The 18,588-nt window shown below is 45.1% G+C and overlaps 2 protein-coding genes across 2 annotated transcripts; one reads left to right on the forward strand and one right to left on the reverse strand.

Annotated features, from left to right (window-relative positions):
• Positions 1 to 589: 589 nt before the first annotated feature.
• Positions 590 to 8,719, reverse strand: shrprbck1r (sharpin and rbck1 related). The gene is made up of 14 exons (XM_084461527.1): positions 8,282 to 8,719; positions 7,689 to 7,863; positions 7,456 to 7,536; positions 7,108 to 7,249; positions 6,889 to 6,979; positions 6,028 to 6,325; positions 5,675 to 5,796; positions 5,162 to 5,332; positions 3,862 to 4,022; positions 3,139 to 3,250; positions 2,522 to 2,701; positions 2,173 to 2,271; positions 1,767 to 1,910; positions 590 to 1,254 (listed from the first exon to the last, which is right to left on the reverse strand). The coding sequence occupies exons 1-14, from the start codon at positions 8,537 to 8,539 to the stop codon at positions 1,174 to 1,176; spliced, it is 2,115 nt and encodes a 704-aa protein (XP_084317653.1). The 5' UTR covers positions 8,540 to 8,719; the 3' UTR covers positions 590 to 1,173.
• A 451-nt stretch (positions 8,720 to 9,170) lies between these two features.
• Positions 9,171 to 18,229, forward strand: maf1b (MAF1 homolog, negative regulator of RNA polymerase III b). The gene is made up of 8 exons (XM_084460704.1): positions 9,171 to 9,663; positions 10,167 to 10,255; positions 15,077 to 15,205; positions 15,368 to 15,530; positions 15,698 to 15,819; positions 16,078 to 16,197; positions 16,381 to 16,473; positions 16,882 to 18,229. The coding sequence occupies exons 2-8, from the start codon at positions 10,173 to 10,175 to the stop codon at positions 16,904 to 16,906; spliced, it is 735 nt and encodes a 244-aa protein (XP_084316830.1). The 5' UTR covers positions 9,171 to 9,663; positions 10,167 to 10,172; the 3' UTR covers positions 16,907 to 18,229.
• The last annotated feature ends 359 nt before the right edge of the window (positions 18,230 to 18,588 follow it).

An 18,588-nucleotide genomic window follows, 5' to 3' on the forward strand; every position in this document is an offset into this window, starting at 1 on the left:
TTGGGGGGAAACCTCAATTTCATGCCAAGTAGCCTAACAGCATGTATAGGCCTATATTCTTTGCCGTCGTTCTGACTGAGCTCACTTTTCACAATCGCAGGAAATCTCCCAACATGACAAAATGGAAGACAAAATGTTTAAGATACTGATAACCTGTCTATTAACCATCTTGATTACTAATGGTCCAAACCATGGACAATGCAAGAAAGGGGGATGGGCTGCACTTGAAACAAGCTATCAAACACATTTGGAGAGGATTTGAACTGCTATTTTTATTCTAAATTTTTTAGCATTTTGCCATTGGTGATTTTCCTTTGACTCTGGCAAAAATCTCTTTGGGGGGCAACAAAAAACCCTCTATGCAGGAAAAACCCTGCCATCTAGTGGCTCCTTTTTTAACATGGTCTAAACAGTGGAAGGCTTATTCAAATTTCCTAAATTACACTGATACACATATCATTGGATGTAAAATGTATTTTCATTCATTCATCAACATTCATAAAATACACAGACTTTGTGTTTAAAGTGGGTTTATAAGCATATTATAAGGCACAAATGCAGACAGATCCTGAGAAAACAGTTTCTTTCTTCCAAACACACACACATACACACATGTTTTTTCTAGGCCTCAGGACATTCTGTCTGTCACATCTCAGAATATGTTAGTAAAAATAAATAGAACAGTCAGTAACGCTTCGCCATCATCAGCTTGAGATATCAGAGCCAGGAATCCATCCTGATCAGTTATAGACATGGAAACAATCAACACTCATGAACCTGCAGTACACCGTGGGGATCGACTGACACATTAAACCCAGTGACATACAACAGAGCCATGTTTGTTCTGGTTCTGTGCAGAATTGCATTATTTCCTGAACAAACTGTTTTGGTGTCGTAGGCAGACCTAAGTTACTAAGCACTGATCAAATTTAAGGGCACTTACTTATCTTAAAGTTTTCCCTGAGCACTACTGCATAACTCTCAGGAAGAAAATGTCCCAACAAAAGTAAACAACAAACATGCATAGATAAAGATGCAGTGCAATCGCAAAATCCTAATTTGTCCGGCACAGTTATTCTCTTTGGCGTATAGTTCCCTATCTTCTGATCATCACTTGCTTTCTTCCAGTTTCAAATGTTACTCACTCTCACACACAAAAGCTTTACATCGTTCTCAGTGACAGTTTTGGCACTTTGGGTGACATCTTTGCTTGTTCACATTGCAGCGGCAGCCTCCACTGGTGTCTCCAGGGCCCTAGGGGGCGGTAGACAGGTGCAAATGAGCGAGATAATCACGAGAGCAAAGAAAGATACTGCATTGCACCTAGGGATGCACAGATATGAACATTTTGGCCGATACCGTTAACAGATTGCTGTTATGGCCGATAACCGATATTTACCGATGTCGATATGTTCTGTATAAAAACAAGTTTCTATGACAAACAAATGTTATACATAATTAAAAACAAATGGAAACACTGTCTCTATTTCCAAAACATTTGATTAAGCCGATACATAATAGATTTACCACATTGTTTGCTTTCAAAAACAACACATACAACAGCAGCTAGACAGAAATAATTATCGGTTGTTCACATCGGTCCTGTTGTGCACATCGGACCGATACCAATATATTAATAAATGACTAACATCGGCCAATACCGGTATGATTGCCGATATATCGTGCATCCCTAATTGCACCCATCACTTTGAAAGTGAGAGCAGGGCAAGCACCGGTGTGTTCCTCGATGCCTGTGTGTCTCTTACCCCCGGCCCCCAGCGTGGCCCTCGGGTCACCCAGCAGATCTCAGTGTGACAGACAGTGCACCGCAGCCAATCGCAGCCCTCCTTCTTCTGCACGATGATGCCGCACTGAGGGCAGTGCATGGCCTCTCCCGAACGAACCAGGGTCTGAGAGGGAGAGAGAGAAAGAGAGATATCGGCTATCAATATTAAACAACAAGTACCTAAAAAAATAGCCCAAAAGTAGATTAGAGTGCTAATGGGTAAAAAAAAAAGACCATATAAGACCACGACTATCCACTCTGCATAATTCTGCTGGTCCACAGAAGAGCTTGATTTGCGAGCACTGGTTACTCACCAGTAACCAAAATCTTTGTTCATCACCGTTATCATCAGAGCATTAGGGTCAAAGTGAGCGATTGTAGGCTACCTTGAGCAGATCTCTGGTTCTCCTGGCTGCGGAGTCGTTAACAGCCCGGGCCGTCAGGTCGTCCTGGTACTGCTTACAGTTCATCCCCTCGTGGATTGCCTGAGAAGGAGAGAAAGAACGCTAGCTGTGTGGAAATGTACAGGCCTGGGTTCTGTGCATGCATGCTACGTACTGTATGTGTACCTGGGTGTGTTTGTTTATTTGGTAGGGACAGTGTACATTAACTTAAATGTACCCAAATTAGCCAATAAGGCTAGTTTTCATCTGTAGTCCCAGTGTGTGTGTGTGTGTGTGTGTGTGTGTGTGTGTGTGTGTGTGTGTGTGCATGCGTATACTGCATGTACGGTACCTTGCAGAGCAGGCAGTTGTGCTTACTGCAGACGGGACAGTGGAACACGTTGACCGCGTCCTCGTACACACACCATCCAGGGCAGTCTGGGCTGGCGCAGTGATAGCTTCCTTCGCAGCGGGACTCTGCCACAGAGAGCCCTCTCTGCAGCCAACGCTCATACTCCTCTCCTGAAACCAACTGGGACGTGCGAGGACAAGGGCCATGGAGAGAGAGAGAGAGAAAAAAGAGAGTATTAGATTACTATTCATACTGAATGATGTCTGTTCTACTTTAGTCAATGTCTTAAAAGGTTTTGCCTGCTACAGTGGAACTGTTGTGTGGAGAATTGAACACAACATAACTTTTCCTTGTATTCTTATAGTTCATGTATGTATAATATAGTCCATGTATGTATAATATAGTCCATGTATGTATAATATAGTCCATGTATGTATAATATCGTCCATGTATGTATAATATCGTCCATGTATGTATAATATAGTCCATGTATGTATAATATCGTCCATGTATGTATAATAGTCCATGTATGTATAATATCGTCCATGTATGTATAATATCGTCCATGTATGTATAATATAGTCCATGTATGTATTACTAAGAGGAGGGGTACTCACAGCTCTGATCTCTCTCTCCTGCAGAGTGCAGTCACAGGCGTAGGTGTCATCTCGGTACGGGCAGGCCACCTCCGGATCCTCGCACATCAGGATCACAGAGCGCAGGCAATCTCTGCGGACGCCACACAGTTAGTGCATCTCTGCATAGAATAGTATCGCACACTCTCTAGCCTCTCCTTACACTTGCCAAGAGTCCAAATCAATTGCTCACAAAGGTACCCTAGTAGATCTAAACAAACAGGATAGGTGTACATAGCATGGTGATAGTGGCACCCACCCCCCTGGTAAGTGGAAGTTAGGTATTGATAACACACACAAATAATCTCTCCTCCCTGGGGCAGCAGTGGCTCAGTGGTAGAGCGGGTCATCCAACGTCCTACGTCCTGTTTTGTAGGGTCGGCGGTTCGAATCCCACCTCCTCCTGTCCATATGTTGAAGTGTCCTTGGGCAAGACACTGAACCCCAAATTGCTCCCAATGAGCAGGCTAGCACCTTGCATGGCAGCTGCCGCCATTGGTGTATGAATGTGTGTGTGAATGAGAGGCCACTGTAAAGCGCTTTAGATAAAAGCACTATATAAGTGCAGTCCATTTACCATCCCCCATTATACCATTACCATCCATAGATCTCTGATCTGCTGTAACATGATAATCTGAACCGGCCACTTAAGTCCCCCTCTGCTTATCCTTGTCCTGTCCTGGTGTCCTGGAGTCGTTGCTGTACCTGCAGAAGCAGTGGAGACACTCCCTGAGCAGAATCCCCTCCCCAGGCTGCAGGTCCAGGTAGCAGATCCTGCAGTCCACCGCCTCTGGGTTGGGGACCAGGTCCTGGCCGTCCATCATCACCAGCCGGGCGAAATTCTCCCGGCGCTCAGCCTCGCGGGCCTGAGTATGAGAGAGAGCCGTAAGACCAGCGACTACCACATCACAGGATGTACTGTGTATTATAACGAGGCCTGGAGGTGTAGCAGTTATATTATACCAAGAGACCAAAAGAATATTCCTCGTATGTGAAAACCCACATGGCAATAAACCTGTTTCCGATTTTTCTGATTTATTGACGATAATAGTCACACTGCAGATAAATGGATAAATGTAAGTACACACATACAGATACACATTCCTGTGGTTCAAAAACACAATATAGTGCTTTATTATGGTTTTGCAGTCAGTAAAATACAAATGCAAAACACAATATGAAGACAGAAATGATTTACCAATTATGTATGTAACGGATGATCCTACATTAAAAACCACATTCCTTCAGTTGATGTCAGTTCAAAATATGATTTCACATTGTCAACCCACCCATAGATCAAATAATATGCTCATGTATTGACGTTCTCTGAGAAAACAGGGTTTAACTGGTTGGCACATGCTGCATAAACATGACGAAACATGGATTTTGCATTACATTTTTTGTACTGTCATTCATGCAAAGTAATTCTGTACAGTCACATACATTCAACAGTCATGTTACATGTACGTGATTAAAAATAAACCGTAAAAGTCAAGCTGACACAACTGTATTAAAATCAATTGACAGGCAGTTGGTTTGCCTATGATTTACAGTTATAGCACATTTGTTGCAGTGGCGTAGAGTGTGTGTGTGACTGTTGGAATTGAAGAGGACAATCCAGTAGTAATGTAGCTAGCGATGTGGCGTGCGTGCGTGTGTGTGTCAGTAGTCCTGGTCCAGGTTTAGCAGTAGTGAGCTGTTTAAAGCACCGGCACTCCTCAACTCCTCTCTTCTCCCTTTCTCCTTCAAAAAACACAGAGACAAAAGAGAAGAGAGTCAGCCTCAGAGAGCGCATCCTACCACTCCTACAGCCGTCTTTACCGTGAATTTGCCTCTTCTCCAACTAAAATTTGGCATCTATCCTGTAGATTCACCTCTAGCATCCTTTACTCATCTGCCTGTTTGTATATGATGGCTTCATTTATGTTGATGTTTGTGTGCATGTATGACAAAGTGCATGTGTGAGTGTGCGAGTGTGTGTGTGTGTGCGTCAGAGGGCCCCTACCAGCTGGTACTGTTTGACAGCCTCTTTCTCCTGCTGGATTCGGCGCAGCTCCAGTGGGTCGGGTCTGTAGCCGCCAGGGACCATATAGCTCTCCGGCCGGTCTGTGCTGCAGATCTCGCAGCCTGGACGTGTGGGCTTGTTGATGTATGTGCAAGAAGGACACGCCCAACCCTGAGAAAGACAGGTATAGTACAAGTACATGAGTGGCTGCCAACATGAACTGACTGCAATGTATGCATCGACATGACCCATGTCTAGGGCAGTTGTAATTCTTGACCGGGAGTAAGTCCATGTTCTGGTTCTGGCCAACGGCTTGGGGCTCAGAGTTTTTCCAGATAGGGTCACAAGGTCATAAAACATACTGTCTTGATTTTCACAAATGAGGGTGATACCCACTACACAATACTGTAGACACTGATATATTCTAGAAACTATTCCATAATTAAATTGTGTATAAGACATGAAATCGTTTCTCATATTAATGATTGATAACGATACAAAGTCAATCCATACCTGAAGCCCTGATTTTTTCGGGGTCAGTGCTTGGTTGAGTTGAGGCATCTTCAGATTGATGAGTTCTCGGATCTCACCCACCGTCAGCATCGGCATCCCTCCGGCGGCGTTTGTGCCCATGACTACGGGAGAAACAGGGTCAGTGGCTCGGCAGTAGAACCATGTCGCCAGGACAATTACGCCAAGAGAGATATCCCTATTGGCAGGGTCGTCAGCACATCCTTTATACTAGGGGAGTGAGTTTCACCAGCTACTCGCTACCACTACCTCGGAGGACTACACTCCCTCTACGAGGGTTTTACCAGGACTCACGATTCACTAGGATACACGTGCGCGAGGTGTGTCGGGCTCACCCGCGCTGCCTTGGGTCGGTCTGGGGGGCGCGGTGCTCGGAGCCCTCCGGTCCTGCAACGGAGGCCCGCCGGTGCTGCCGAGGGGCGGAGGGTGAGAGGCCAGGAGGAGGGTGCTTTCTTGGTCCTGCTGGAGCAGCTGGCGCGTCAGGCGGGAGTGACGGGCCGACAGCAGGTAGAGGAAGGCCGTGTCCCCGTCCCGGCGGACGCCGTACGACGCCAGCGAGCGCTGGTCGGCGCACAGGCACTGGCCGATCACCCAGCGCTGCACCCGCGGGTGGAAACCGTACTCCAGGAACACCTGGCGAGGCAGCGGAAAGGACAGAGGACATGAAGCTAGATAGGCAGAATAAACAGGGAAAAACGAGAGGTGGCTCTAAGACCAAAGCCAATGGATAGAGTGCTGAGTAGAGGTGCATCTCAGAAAATTTGAAAATTGTGTAAAGTTCATTATTTTCCGTAATTTAATTCAAAAAGTTAAACTTTCATATATTATAGATTCATTACATGTAGTGAAATATTTCAAGGCTGATTGCCTCCATGCCACGCTCCACGTTGATTTAGTAATTTGTGCAAAAGGAGCCCCGACCAATTATTGAGTGTATAAATGAACATACTGAACATAATGTACAATCATGAAGATTAAAACAAAAAAGGCTTGAAATATTTCACTTTGTGTAATGGATCTAGAATACATGAAAGTTTCACTGTTTGAATTAAATTACGGAAAATAATGAACTTTTTCACAATATTCAAATTTTCTGAGATGCACCTGTACACAGCAGAGACAGACAGACACGGAGAGTGAGGATAAACGGTGGTGACTTTGCAGAGCCAGCATGGCAACCCAAGCTTCGGACAGACCTGCTGTTTGAGTGCCGCTGTGGTGATCTGAGGGAAGACTTTCACCGTGATGCAGCAAGACGACGAAGAATCTTCCACCACTACAGCCAAGCTATTGCACACACACACACACAAACACACACACACACACACAGAAACTCAAGTTAACTCTGCATCCGGAATGATCCTATTTGATTCCATTTGAATGTTCTTGGTCGTTTCCAATCCCAACTCTCTCACCTGATCTCGGCGTCCTCAGAGCTCCTCACAGAGGGCTGGATCTTGAGAGCCGCCTGCTGGCGAGCCAGGGTGGTGGCGAGTAGAGAGGCGGCCTGCATGTCGCCCGCCTCGATGGCCCGGGTGAGCTCATCACACATCTCCTCTACAGACAGAGAGAAAGAGAGGGAAGGAAGAAAGAGAGATGGATGGATGGATGGATAAAGCAGGTAGTGATTCATTGAAAGAACAAAATACATAAAAAGTGACCAACACCCCACCGGACACAAAACAAAGGAGCCTATATGCTCTGACAAGCGGTGGGGCTGTGTGCCTACCTGTGCAGGGCAAGCGGTGGGGCTGTGTGCCTACCTGTGCGGGGCAAGGCAGCCGAGTTCCGGGGTGCTGTTGCCTCCAGGGGCAGCTGTCCGTCATCGGCGGAGTTCTCTGCCACTGGGGGTTATCAGAGAGACAGAGAGAGACAGAGAGAGGTGCTGGACATCAGAACAGAACACGGAGAGACTAGTAGGAGCAGTGGTCAACAAACAAACAGATCAGAGCAGAAAGAGATAGCAGAGAGGTGTGGGGGGGGGGGACAGACTGACCCCTGTGTGCCTCTCTCAGCGATGATATCATCACCGTTGCCCACTCCTGGGCTTCCTGCTCACAGCGGAAGTTGAAACTGATGCGGTTGTGGGGGGGTGTGGGTAAACTTAGCTCATGGCACTTGGGTGACTTCACCTCATAGTGCACCGACCTCAAGTCAAAGTCTGCGATGCTCTGGAAGAGAGAGAGGAAAAGATGACGAGAAATGGGTTTCGTTTAAAAAAATATATATATATATCAGTTGTACTGTTTACAGCTAGCTGGAGCCTAACTGTAGTCACAATAAATGCAGGAATGGGGTGATGCATTAATTCAAATACCAACTTGAATTTGAAAATGTCATAATAATGTATCGTATATGCATAAATTACGAAATACAAGGCCAGCTATCAATGCTAGCGTGCTTGCACCAATGATAACAAAAACACCACGTGATTTACATTTATTTATTTATTTCTGTGGTTTTACAGCAATCTGATTTTGCAACACCAACTGTGCGATGTCAATAGAAGCACGTTTTTGTCACGGGTGCACTATTCTCGTCTCACTAACGTTATTCGTTTCCCTTGTTGACATGAAAGACTTCCCTTACCACACTGCGAGCTGTTCCGCTGGCGTCCCGTAGCGAGAGGCGGAATTCCCCCAACTTCCCAGGGTCCATACTGAGCTGGAGACGGAGTGACTCATCCCCTGCTCCTGGAAGACAGAGTGGTCGAATACCCGAATGACAAACTGATACCCGAACCGACATCAAGACGGTGTTGCAGCCAGCCAGCGAAGCGCCGTAGCCGGGGACAGCAGATGAGTCCGGCGGAGGGGTGTGAGTCCACCCGCCTGAACTCAACGACATTTCGCCAACAGACTCATGCGGGCTAGGAGACGTCGAGACACCGTTCCTCCTGGTGTGTGTATCCCCACTAAAGCCCTGCCAGCTGCCCTTGTCCTTATTCGTGTACCCATGAAAGGGTATGTTTCATCGTAGTTTTCTCTGTGTAAACATTAGCATTACGGTCCACAACACGGTCTACAACATTCAGAACTGACGAACAGGAAGCAAGTGCGCACACTTTGTCAAGCAACTCCCTCCTGCACTGTAGTCCGTGGATCATAGCGCCCTCGTGTGTTGTAAAAAGTGCTAACATGCCATTATTTTCAATTATTTAAAAAAAGAAAAGTAACTAAAAACTATTTTCGGCCTAATGAGGATGATGATTTATTGACGTTTAAGAAAAGACTCGAATCTTTATTATTAAAAATGATTTTTCTGGTATAAACATTAGGGTTGGCCCACAATTTTTATTTCAACCAATGTATTTCTATATTGGCATGATGGCACAAAGTATTGACCAATCATATCTTTACATTTATATACGGGCATGTCTGAGAGCCACTAGACGCAGGGCTTTGGTTTTGTGGGTGTGGTCTATGTCATCGGAAATGTATACCACTGTGTCTGGGGGGTTGTGTACAGTTCAGTGGATTCCGTTGTTTTGATCTGTCTGGCTGCAAGAATAGTAGAATATTTTTTATCTTCCTCTGACGCCATAAAATCACAGATTCTCTGCAAATTTGCCCTAGGTCGGCAAATACTTTGGTCGAGTCGCTTCGCTAAAGGCGACTTGGTCAGAAATTAATCTCTCCCAGATACTGAAGTACGTCAAAAAGGGATGCCGCTGCAGACGGAATCAGGCGAATTCAGACCATTTTTGGATTTAATGTCGTCGCATTTAATTGGGGAGAGCAGTTTTTCTATAAAAGTACATGCTCCCATAAGAAGTCAACCTCGACCGAGCGCCTTTGCAAACAATTAAACATCAGCTGTACTGCTAATATCAACAAGCCAGCTAACAGCTAGCTAACGTTAGCCACCTAGCAGCAAGCTAACGGCTAACCAGGCAACCCAATATCATCCGAACAAAAACTTGTTTTTTGCGAGCCAGAGACCCCAAGCTACGCGGACGGCTTTGTGAAGAGGTTAGTCACCTTAATGGTCATAGTCAAGACGGTGACTATTAACTAACATACATTCAAAATACCCTGAACCAGGAAGACTGATTGTTTTCAAGTTTATTTGGTGTGGGGGAGGGGAAGATAGGTGACAGATAAAGAAGAAGAAGAATTGCGTCGGTTGTCAGGTTACGGGCACCGTATTTTACCCACAATGATGATGATGATGAGCCCCGAAGTTAAAACAAAATGTATTTGTGTGATGGATACCTATTGATATATTTTCCAGTTACAAGTAAAGTATGAGAATCTTACAACCTCAACGTCAATTAACTAATTTAATTGGGGCTATATTGCCGACCTTCTTTGCAGGACCCTCTGCCAAAAAATGCAATTACACCACCAGACTAGTCATATGATAGCACTTGTTTTTGGTACTTCGGCCTAATTAATGACAGCAGGTAATTTGATTCTCTAGTCTGTCCTGAAATGACTGGCCAGTCTTGTGTTTATTGCTTATTTCTCAACAGAAAACCATGAAACTGTTGGAAAACTCCAGCTTTGAAGCCATGAGCTCTCAGCTCTGTGTTGAAACAGGAGAGTCTCACATCCTTGGCAGGTAAATGTCAAATTACCCTTGCACTTTCAACATAATCTAATGCCCACATATGCCCAGAATAAAACTTGTGTGCCAACACAAATATGCAGAAAGACAAGACACCATAAAATGATGTTAATTTTGATGTAAGCATTTGTGAAACCACATGCGGATGATGTGAAGTGATAATACAGTTTTTAGCTGAGACTTTATGATGTTTACTTGTCCAAGACATGCTGTGTTGTTCTATTTCACTACTGGAGGATCAGCTCCAGACACACACACACGGACCACAACAACCCCCGTCTCCTTTCTGTGGCGTGCCTCCAGTGTCCTCTCTCAGGGGTGTGTTTGTGTTTGGGCCTGGAGGTTCTATTTTAAAAGGCCAGATTAACACTTTGAGGCCCCCGGGTGTGTGAGAGAGAGGAGAAGGAACATTGTAAGCTTATAACCTGGACTGGTCATACTGGAAAGACATAGGGAAAGTGTTGTGAAATCTAAGATAGTTTGTATGGGCTTATATTATCCACTATGTATCTGCTTCTGTATGTGACCTGTATGTTACACATATGGCCTATGTGTAATAGTGGAGTGGAGTCATTGTCTTGGTCTGTACTAGGGTTGCAAATTTGAAGGCATTTTCAAGGAATTAATCGATAACTGTTAACCTTAAAGGCAAGGCAAGTTTATTTATCTAGCACATTTCAGCCACAGGGCAATTCAAGGTGCTTTACATGAGACATTAAAAGCATTAAAACAAAAAGCAAGTCATTATAGACATTTAAAACAAAAAGCAGGACAAATAGAATACAGGAATAAAAGTTACAGTGCAGTATACTGATAAACATAACGCCTCTTAGAAAGCAGTGGCAAAAAGAAAAGTCTTCAGGCTTGTTTTAAAAGAACCAAGAGTTGCAGCAAAGGAGTAGTAAAGGGAAAATACATGTTTATCCCTGTTTTAAGGTTACTTGTGATCATATACAATGGTTCAGATCAAAACGTTGACAAAACTAGCACTTTTGAGAAAGTCTGATAATTGCTCTACCACCGTTTTGGTCATACAATGGATGTGGGTGGGCACCGTGAAAAATCATTCAAAAACATGTTAAACTCTCAATTTCAAAGACACGTCATTGAAATTTTCCAGCATCCCAATTAGCCTTCACTACATGGCGTGGCGCCCTCATGTGCAGTCAGACCCTAAATCATGATAATATTTCACGCAACTCCCATTGATAACGTTCGTTCCAAAAAAAGAAAAGTTCTGTTCCATTAACAAGCCGTTAATCAAGTAACCAAATATTAAGTAAATGCTTATCGGCAATTAATCGATAGTCGATTGACTGTTTAACATCCCTAGCCTGTACTGTTGCCTATTTTATACACTCGCTGGCATTTCCGGCTTCTCTGCTTCAAAGATGCAGACAAACGTAGTCAGGGGTGAGATTGGCATGCAGTCAGAAAGGGGTGTGTTGCCTCACAAGGTGAGGCTAGGCAACACGGCCCTTGTGTGCTAAAGATCAGAGATACAGCTGATATACCAATATGTGTCGTGTCCCAGATCAAATTACATGATATCAGGTGTTGGGAAGTTGGACACTGCAATGGAAAATCCCATCGGAACTGCCCATGTTACTAGGAAACTTGAACCGTTTGGTTGCCACGACATGTCCTCGGAAAAGTCTTGATCACCATGAATTTATTGTTTAGACAAGCATGTTTTTTTTTGTTACGCAACAAGGAGGAGGTGGATTTTAGGCATAGTTCCAACAGGGTTTAGGGTTATAGTGGGGTGTGTGTGTGTACGTGCACGTGTGTAAAGGCCTGGAGGTTAGGATATCTACTGGGCGCAGTGGATGGAAGCTGACTGTGACCCCTGTCCTAACAGTGACCCAGCAGGTCCTAGGACCTAGAGTGACGCAGGGCACGGTGTCCCCTTACAGGCCTTTGTGGCTATTTTCAGGCTGTGTAATGGAGAGTGTGTTATGGGACTCCTATGCACACACACACACACACACACGGCAGTTTCACACGGCACAGCTGAGTGCAGTTGGAGCTGCCAAGTTCATTGGTCTTACGCCTGTTTACGGGATTAGTACAGACCATGATGGCAGCAGTATCCAAGCTGATTTCAACACAATGTGGACCCAGGCAGGGAACTGCCTTTCTCCAACCCCTATTAAAAAACTGCAACCCCAAGCAAATGTAAGAGCTTATGGTAGAGCTTGTAGCCTAACGCTCAGCTGAATTTATACTTTTATTCAGTGCCCAGGATTGCCCACACTCATATTTAACAAACCCACACTCTCAAGTTTGGCTGCGGCTAGTGCAAATCAGCAACATGTTTCCAATACATGGTCTGTATTCTAGCTAGATGCCGACTGTATTTTGTTCAACTAGTTCTGTAGTTCTGCTCTGATTCAGTCTGGGCAGAAACTAGGCCAGGTATCTCAATCATGTGACACCCCCCCCACCCCTAGGCGACCTTTGCACCTCCCTATAATTAGACCTCGCCTTGCAGTGTCTCTCTCAGACAGTGACCGGGGAGTTACTCAACCTTCTGGTCTTACATAAGTCCTGGGGGGCTTGGTGCAGCAAGAAGGCTAGAGGAAAAATAAACATACCAAACTCTGGCTTGGCTCTACTCTACCCCCTGTGGCATTTGACCCACCCCCCCTGAAGAACAGTGAAACTGCGACACAGACCTGTGGCAAGCCGTATGTCACAAAGCACTAGAACTGTCAAATGTTTGTGGCCTCGTTCTGGGGACACGACAAGCATAATATGTCAACTGAGTTTTCACCCTTCAGTCTACCGTATGAACGATGGGAGATTTGTCTTTAAAGTCCCAGTTAACCAAAATCAGAGATTTGCTTGAAAACACATTCTATGTGTTAGTGATGCATTGCTGATAACATGTAAAAATGGGATGAACCATGTGTAGTACTGAATTGTGAAGTTAGACCAGTTTTGTGTTTTTGACCAGTTTTGATTTCAGGATTTTCTGGGCGGGCTTAAAACGGTACTTGTTGACGTAGAGCGGTGTTCTTAGCATATCCCCGCCCTAACACTATATAAAGCTAGAACGGATTTGAATCTTCGGTTCTCCTGTTCAATCTTGAGTCTAGAATTAGCTAGTTTTAACCAGCAGTCTAGAATTAGCTAGTTTTTCTTAGTTAGCAATGCCTATGCATAAAACTAAACGAAAATGCCTGGATGCCAGCAGGAATGGGATGATAAGGTCTCCTTCTTTCAACTCCCGAGTAAAGCTGAAATGAGAAGCAAATGGTTAGCATTTTTGAAGAGCCATGGTGTTACAGAGGAGTCTGTCACCGCTATCGCCCGCCTCTGCAGCAAACATTTCACTCCCGAAAGCTTCTGCAATTATAATATGAGGCTTTTGGGTTTCACGGACTCACGACTGGTCCTGGTGAATTCGGCGGAGCCAACCATCTCCCTCCCCGGCCTCCATTCTCCTCCTGTCGCATCAACCTTTGGTGCCGACACCGCTGCCTTGTGTGCTTATAGCTAATTAACGTTATAACGTTAGCTAGGTAACGTAAGCAATAGGAAAATACACTGCTACGTTAATCTACAAAATGTGTCTTGAGATTTATGTGGTAATGTCAGCTATGATGAATTATATGTAATCTTAGGAGGAATTATAGCTAACATTAGCTATGTAGTTTGTTGCAGATGGGAGTGTGTATATAACCTTAGTCTAGCTAACATAGCTAGCAGCACCGACCAGGCGACCACCCACCAAATAACGTTAAGGATGATACATTATGACTATAAGCGTTAACTATACAGAAACTGCCTGCCATATTTGTGGCACCTGGTGTGCGTATGGGTTCACCGGTAATGGTTACAGTATATTTCTCCAGCGGGAGACCGGGAGGCGGGAGCGAGGGGGATGGTTAGGTAGACCAGCTGCAGCTGGAGAAAGACGCACCCTCTCCCAGTGAAGCAGTGCTCGGCGGCTATTGGCTGAACATTCCAGTTCTGTTGGATATGTTGCGGGAAAGTTGAAGCCGAGTGCTCGTTATTCTCACACATAACATTGCCAACGAGAGTGGATGAGTCTGTCCCGATTATCAACTCTGGTAGTGTATGCTTCTTCGCGCTATCAGCGCTGTTCAAGCCAGTGACTAAAAGGTACGTTTTAAACAACTTTTTCCATTGATCCCAAGGGACGACAGGATCGCCTGGGAGGGAAAGGAATGGGTCCGGAGGTGGCAGGGAGAAAATAGGGACAGACTCATACATTCCTCGTAGCCTGTTTTTGCATTTTGCATCTAAGGGCAGTAACACTGGCGCGTTGGTATAGAGTAGCTACAGTTTTACCTGTGTTGTTTGTCAGGAGGTAGGTTAGGAGGAAGCATCTGTGCGTTTGACTCATTAGACAAGTGTAATTTCAACTCCTCTCTGTTTTCACAAAGCTGTGCCTTCCTACCACAAAAGAGACGGCGTGCCAGTGTGACAATATGCAGACCAGAGAACGGTACTATTTGACAGGTTCTTCCCTCCACACCCCCTCCCCACGCAATTGGGTGTGGCTTCGGTGCCTTCAGCAGACACGCCCCCACAGTCTCAGACCAGAGAATGCTGCTGATTTTTAACCGATTTTTAACCGATTTTGAAGCCTTATTTTATATACTTAGCGACATTTTTAATCACTCAGATTTGGCTGGGTGGTTAATGACATGTTTTCCTGTGGTGTGTGAAGCTCATAACAAAAATTTGAACTGGGTTAACCTGGACTTTAAATACCAATTGTGGATTTTTGGCGCATAGAGACAATGCGTTTAACCTTGTGTCTGGATTTGTGCTTCTCTGTAGGATTGAGAGCTACTCTTGTAAGATGGCAGGGGATGATAAGCATATGTTCAAGCAGTTCTGCCAAGAGGGGGAGCCACATGTCCTGGAGGCCCTCTCGCCCCCTGAGTCCAGCGCCACCAGCCCGACCCAGTAAGTACCACCCACACGAACCAGCCGCTAACATACTGGTCACACAAGAGCTTCCTACGAAGGTGTGTCAGGGGTTTTCCTAGAGGAATTTTTTGCACCCCCCCAAACAGCCAAAGGAAAATCACCAGTGCCAAAATGCTGTCCGTGTCCGTGTTCTCGCAGGCTGGGGAAGAGCAGCGAGGACGGGGAGAACCCTCTGAGCGACAAGTGCTGCAGGAAGACCTTGTTCTCCCTCATCACCACGCTCAACGAGTCGTTCAGACCAGACTACGACTTCAGCGCTGCGCGGGCCCACGAGTTCAGCCGCGAGCCCAGCCTCAACTGGGTCAGTGGTACCACACACACACAAAGATACTCTCAATATCTTATTGCAGATCACTACAGCACATACAAAATAGGCCTTTAGCCCACCATGGTTACTTATTGTTAGAACAGGGAAAGAGGGCCTCTCCGACTTGTGCCAACAGTCTCTCTATGCGCTGTCTCCCCCAGGTGGCGAATGCCGTTAACAGCAGCCTATTCTCTGCTGTCGGGGAAGGGTTCAACTCCCTGGGGCCTGAGTTGTGGAATGCCATCGACCAGGAAATCAACCTGCAGGGCTGTGACATTTACAGGTGTGTGTGTGTCTGTGTCTGTGTGTGTGTTCTTATACATTTCTGCTTGTATCCACAGTCCTCTAAACTAAACATGTTCGTTTTAGTCATTTAGAAGATGCTTTTATAAGCTAGTGTTGGGTTAGGTGGGCACAGCATTAGGCAATGATTGATGTGGAATCACTCGTCAAGTGGCCTGGCCCGGTGTTTGGATGCTCTGACCACTGGGCTCCCTAACGCCCCAGAAACTGACGGCACCTCTCCCCTCTCTGTCCGCAGCTACAACCCAGACCTGGACTCTGACCCCTTCGGAGAGGACGGCAGCCTCTGGTCCTTCAACTACTTCTTCTACAACAAGAAGCTCAAGAGGATCGTGTTCTTCACCTGTCGCTCCGTCAGGTCAGCAGCCAATAGGACACCCCCCCCACCACCACCAAATGTACTACGTACCACTGGACGCTGGATATTAATCTGTTAGTTCAGGTGGAAATATGCTGAGTTAGTTATAGTATGTGGAAAGTTCCACGTCCGTGTTTTAATATCTGGTGGGGGTTTTTTCTTCTTCACGGTTTGTATTTGCAGTGTCCTGAGCGGGTATGGCCGCGGTTGCCTGGACAACGAGCTGGACATGGAGCTGGATGATGAGGAGGAGATGGACGGATTCACTGAGGACAGGTGGGAAATATGTCCATGTCCTTTTATTTATATAGCACCATTCATACAAATCAATGTAGCACATAGTGCTTTACATAAAGGAGAAGGATAAAAAACATAAATCATATAAAACACAACAAATACATCACTTACTGTTGCATCCAAATGTCTGTTTGGTCATAGTTTGTCCCTCCCCGAGTTCCATGATAGGCCTATAGCGTAACCATAACCAAAACCATCCAAAGCATATTTTTTATTTCCGGTGCACTTGCCCGAATTTCAATCGAACCCTGATGATTAGGGCGATGAAAGGTAAAAGTGTATTAACTGGACTCGAATCAGAGTTGTGGCGTTAGGGAGTGGAGGCTGTTGTTGTGGCCAAACCATAAAGGACCCCCCCCCCCCCTTTTTCTCTGTCCCTCTGTTCAGGTTCCCCAGAGCCCTGTGTGTGTAACGCTCTCCAGAAGACACCCAGGGACCAGACAAGCCCAGGCCTACTCATCCTGCACCCTCTCTCTCCTCACCCTTCACTCGTTCCCCACTTCTCCTTTTATCTTGTTGTTTTTCATGTCCATCTCGTCGTCTTCTCTACTGTCCAACCATGGAAGCCCAAAGCTTGCATGCTTTCCATCTTCCGGCTGGATACAAGGGTATCATGAAGGACGTTTCGAAATGCCCAGGGTACCTCTTAATGGGATCTAACCAGCTTTAGCCCCTCTCCTCTACCCCCCCCCCCAAACACACACACACAAACCTGCTTCCACTGTGATTTTGCAACCCAACGACAAGTTTAGTCTGAAACATGTGGGGACACCTCTCTAGACCTGCTTGTCTTTTCCACAAACCCCAACATGGATGCTGGTCGCCCAAAGAAACCCCGGCTTTACCCACTTTAAAAGACTGTTGGATGGGGTCCAGGACCGTAGACGGATAACCGAGCGAGCACAGTCTCTTTCCAGGAAATGATGTCATAAACCTTCCCCCAGTCAACATGGAGGCAAAGTCCACAACACCAGCATCAATGAGAGAAAATGAAAGGAGAGGGGCTATTATTTGACTTTCCTTCCAATCCCTTACTTATATTGGCCTACGCAAGTTAATGGGATTAACCGGCTGAGCAGTGAATATTAATTTGTGCATTTCGCTTCCTATTTGTGTGGGCCTTTATGTTTGACTAGTGATGTTACTGTGAGAACTGAATACTTTTATAGCACTGAGTTTGAAAATAAATTCTGCATTTGTAACTTTTATTACTGCACAGTATCTGCTGTTGATGTGAGAGAGAGAGAGAGAGAGAGAGAGAGAGAGAACACAACACTGCCACAGAAAGCAATATGGGTATTGGATTTGCAGCTTATTATAAAACATATCACTTTTTTAAGAGCCAACGTCATTTCGTTCTTGTTTTGAGTTAACCACACCCCCCCCCCCCAATGTGTGATTTTCCGTTGCTCACATATGTTTATTTTATCTTTCTAAATCGCCAGTTTCTTTCTGTGCTCTGTTGAAGGTTTTTAAGTCTTTGGCTCCACGTGCGAGTGAATGCGAGTAGAAATCTCACCCAGAAATGGTTGTCAACCTGTTTTACAGTATTTGTTCAAAGAGCCCCATTATTATTTCCTTTCGCTGTGTCAGTGTTGCCTCTCCACCCGCTCCTCTTTTTGATTATCAAGTGTAAAGTTCAGTATATTATGTGAATTAAAGTTGTGTTTGAACCAAACCTTGGTTTTGGGTTCATCAGGATTGACAAATAAATCAACACAGAAATACATGTAAGACAAAAAGATTTAACTGAAGAGATTTTTTAAAGAGAACGTAAGCAGCATCAATTATATTAACTACTTATATTACCACTAGTACATTGGTTATGAAATCTAAAATAAAAGCATGAAGGGTGATTGTAAATTGTTTTCTATAAAATGTAATGCTAACAGTACTGAGCACAATGGATGTTTCTGGAGGGTGGTTTGAGCGGACATAATATTCTTAAGATTATAGGGATTGGTGAGGAATATTATATTGCCAATATTATAAGGACAGATAAAAGTGATAAAAACCATTAAAAATCGAATTCAACATAATACAAACACGTACAGAGGCTGTAACAAAACTAGCCACTAGATGGTAGTATCACCA

This window comes from Borostomias antarcticus (genome assembly GCF_949987555.1).
Source record: "Borostomias antarcticus genome assembly, chromosome: 2".
NCBI lineage: Eukaryota > Metazoa > Chordata > Actinopteri > Stomiiformes > Stomiidae > Borostomias > Borostomias antarcticus.

Bases quoted from the DNA above. Each gene is read 5' to 3' on its own strand.
- maf1b (XM_084460704.1), top strand. From the start codon at position 10,173: ATGAAACTGTTGGAAAACTCCAGCTTTGAAGCCATGAGCTCTCAGCTC. The intron at 10,256-15,076 runs GTAAATGTCAAA...GCTTCTCTGTAG, and splicing joins GAGTCTCACATCCTTGGCAG to GATTGAGAGCTACTCTTGTA. The intron at 15,531-15,697 runs GTCAGTGGTACC...TGTCTCCCCCAG, and splicing joins GCGAGCCCAGCCTCAACTGG to GTGGCGAATGCCGTTAACAG.
- shrprbck1r (XM_084461527.1), bottom strand. From the start codon at position 8,539: ATGTCGTTGAGTTCAGGCGGGTGGACTCACACCCCTCCGCCGGACTCA. The intron at 7,537-7,688 runs GTCAGTCTGTCC...GATAACCCCCAG, and splicing joins GCTGAGAGAGGCACACAGGG to TGGCAGAGAACTCCGCCGAT. The intron at 5,797-6,027 runs GTGAGCCCGACA...TTTCTCCCGTAG, and splicing joins ACCGACCCAAGGCAGCGCGG to TCATGGGCACAAACGCCGCC.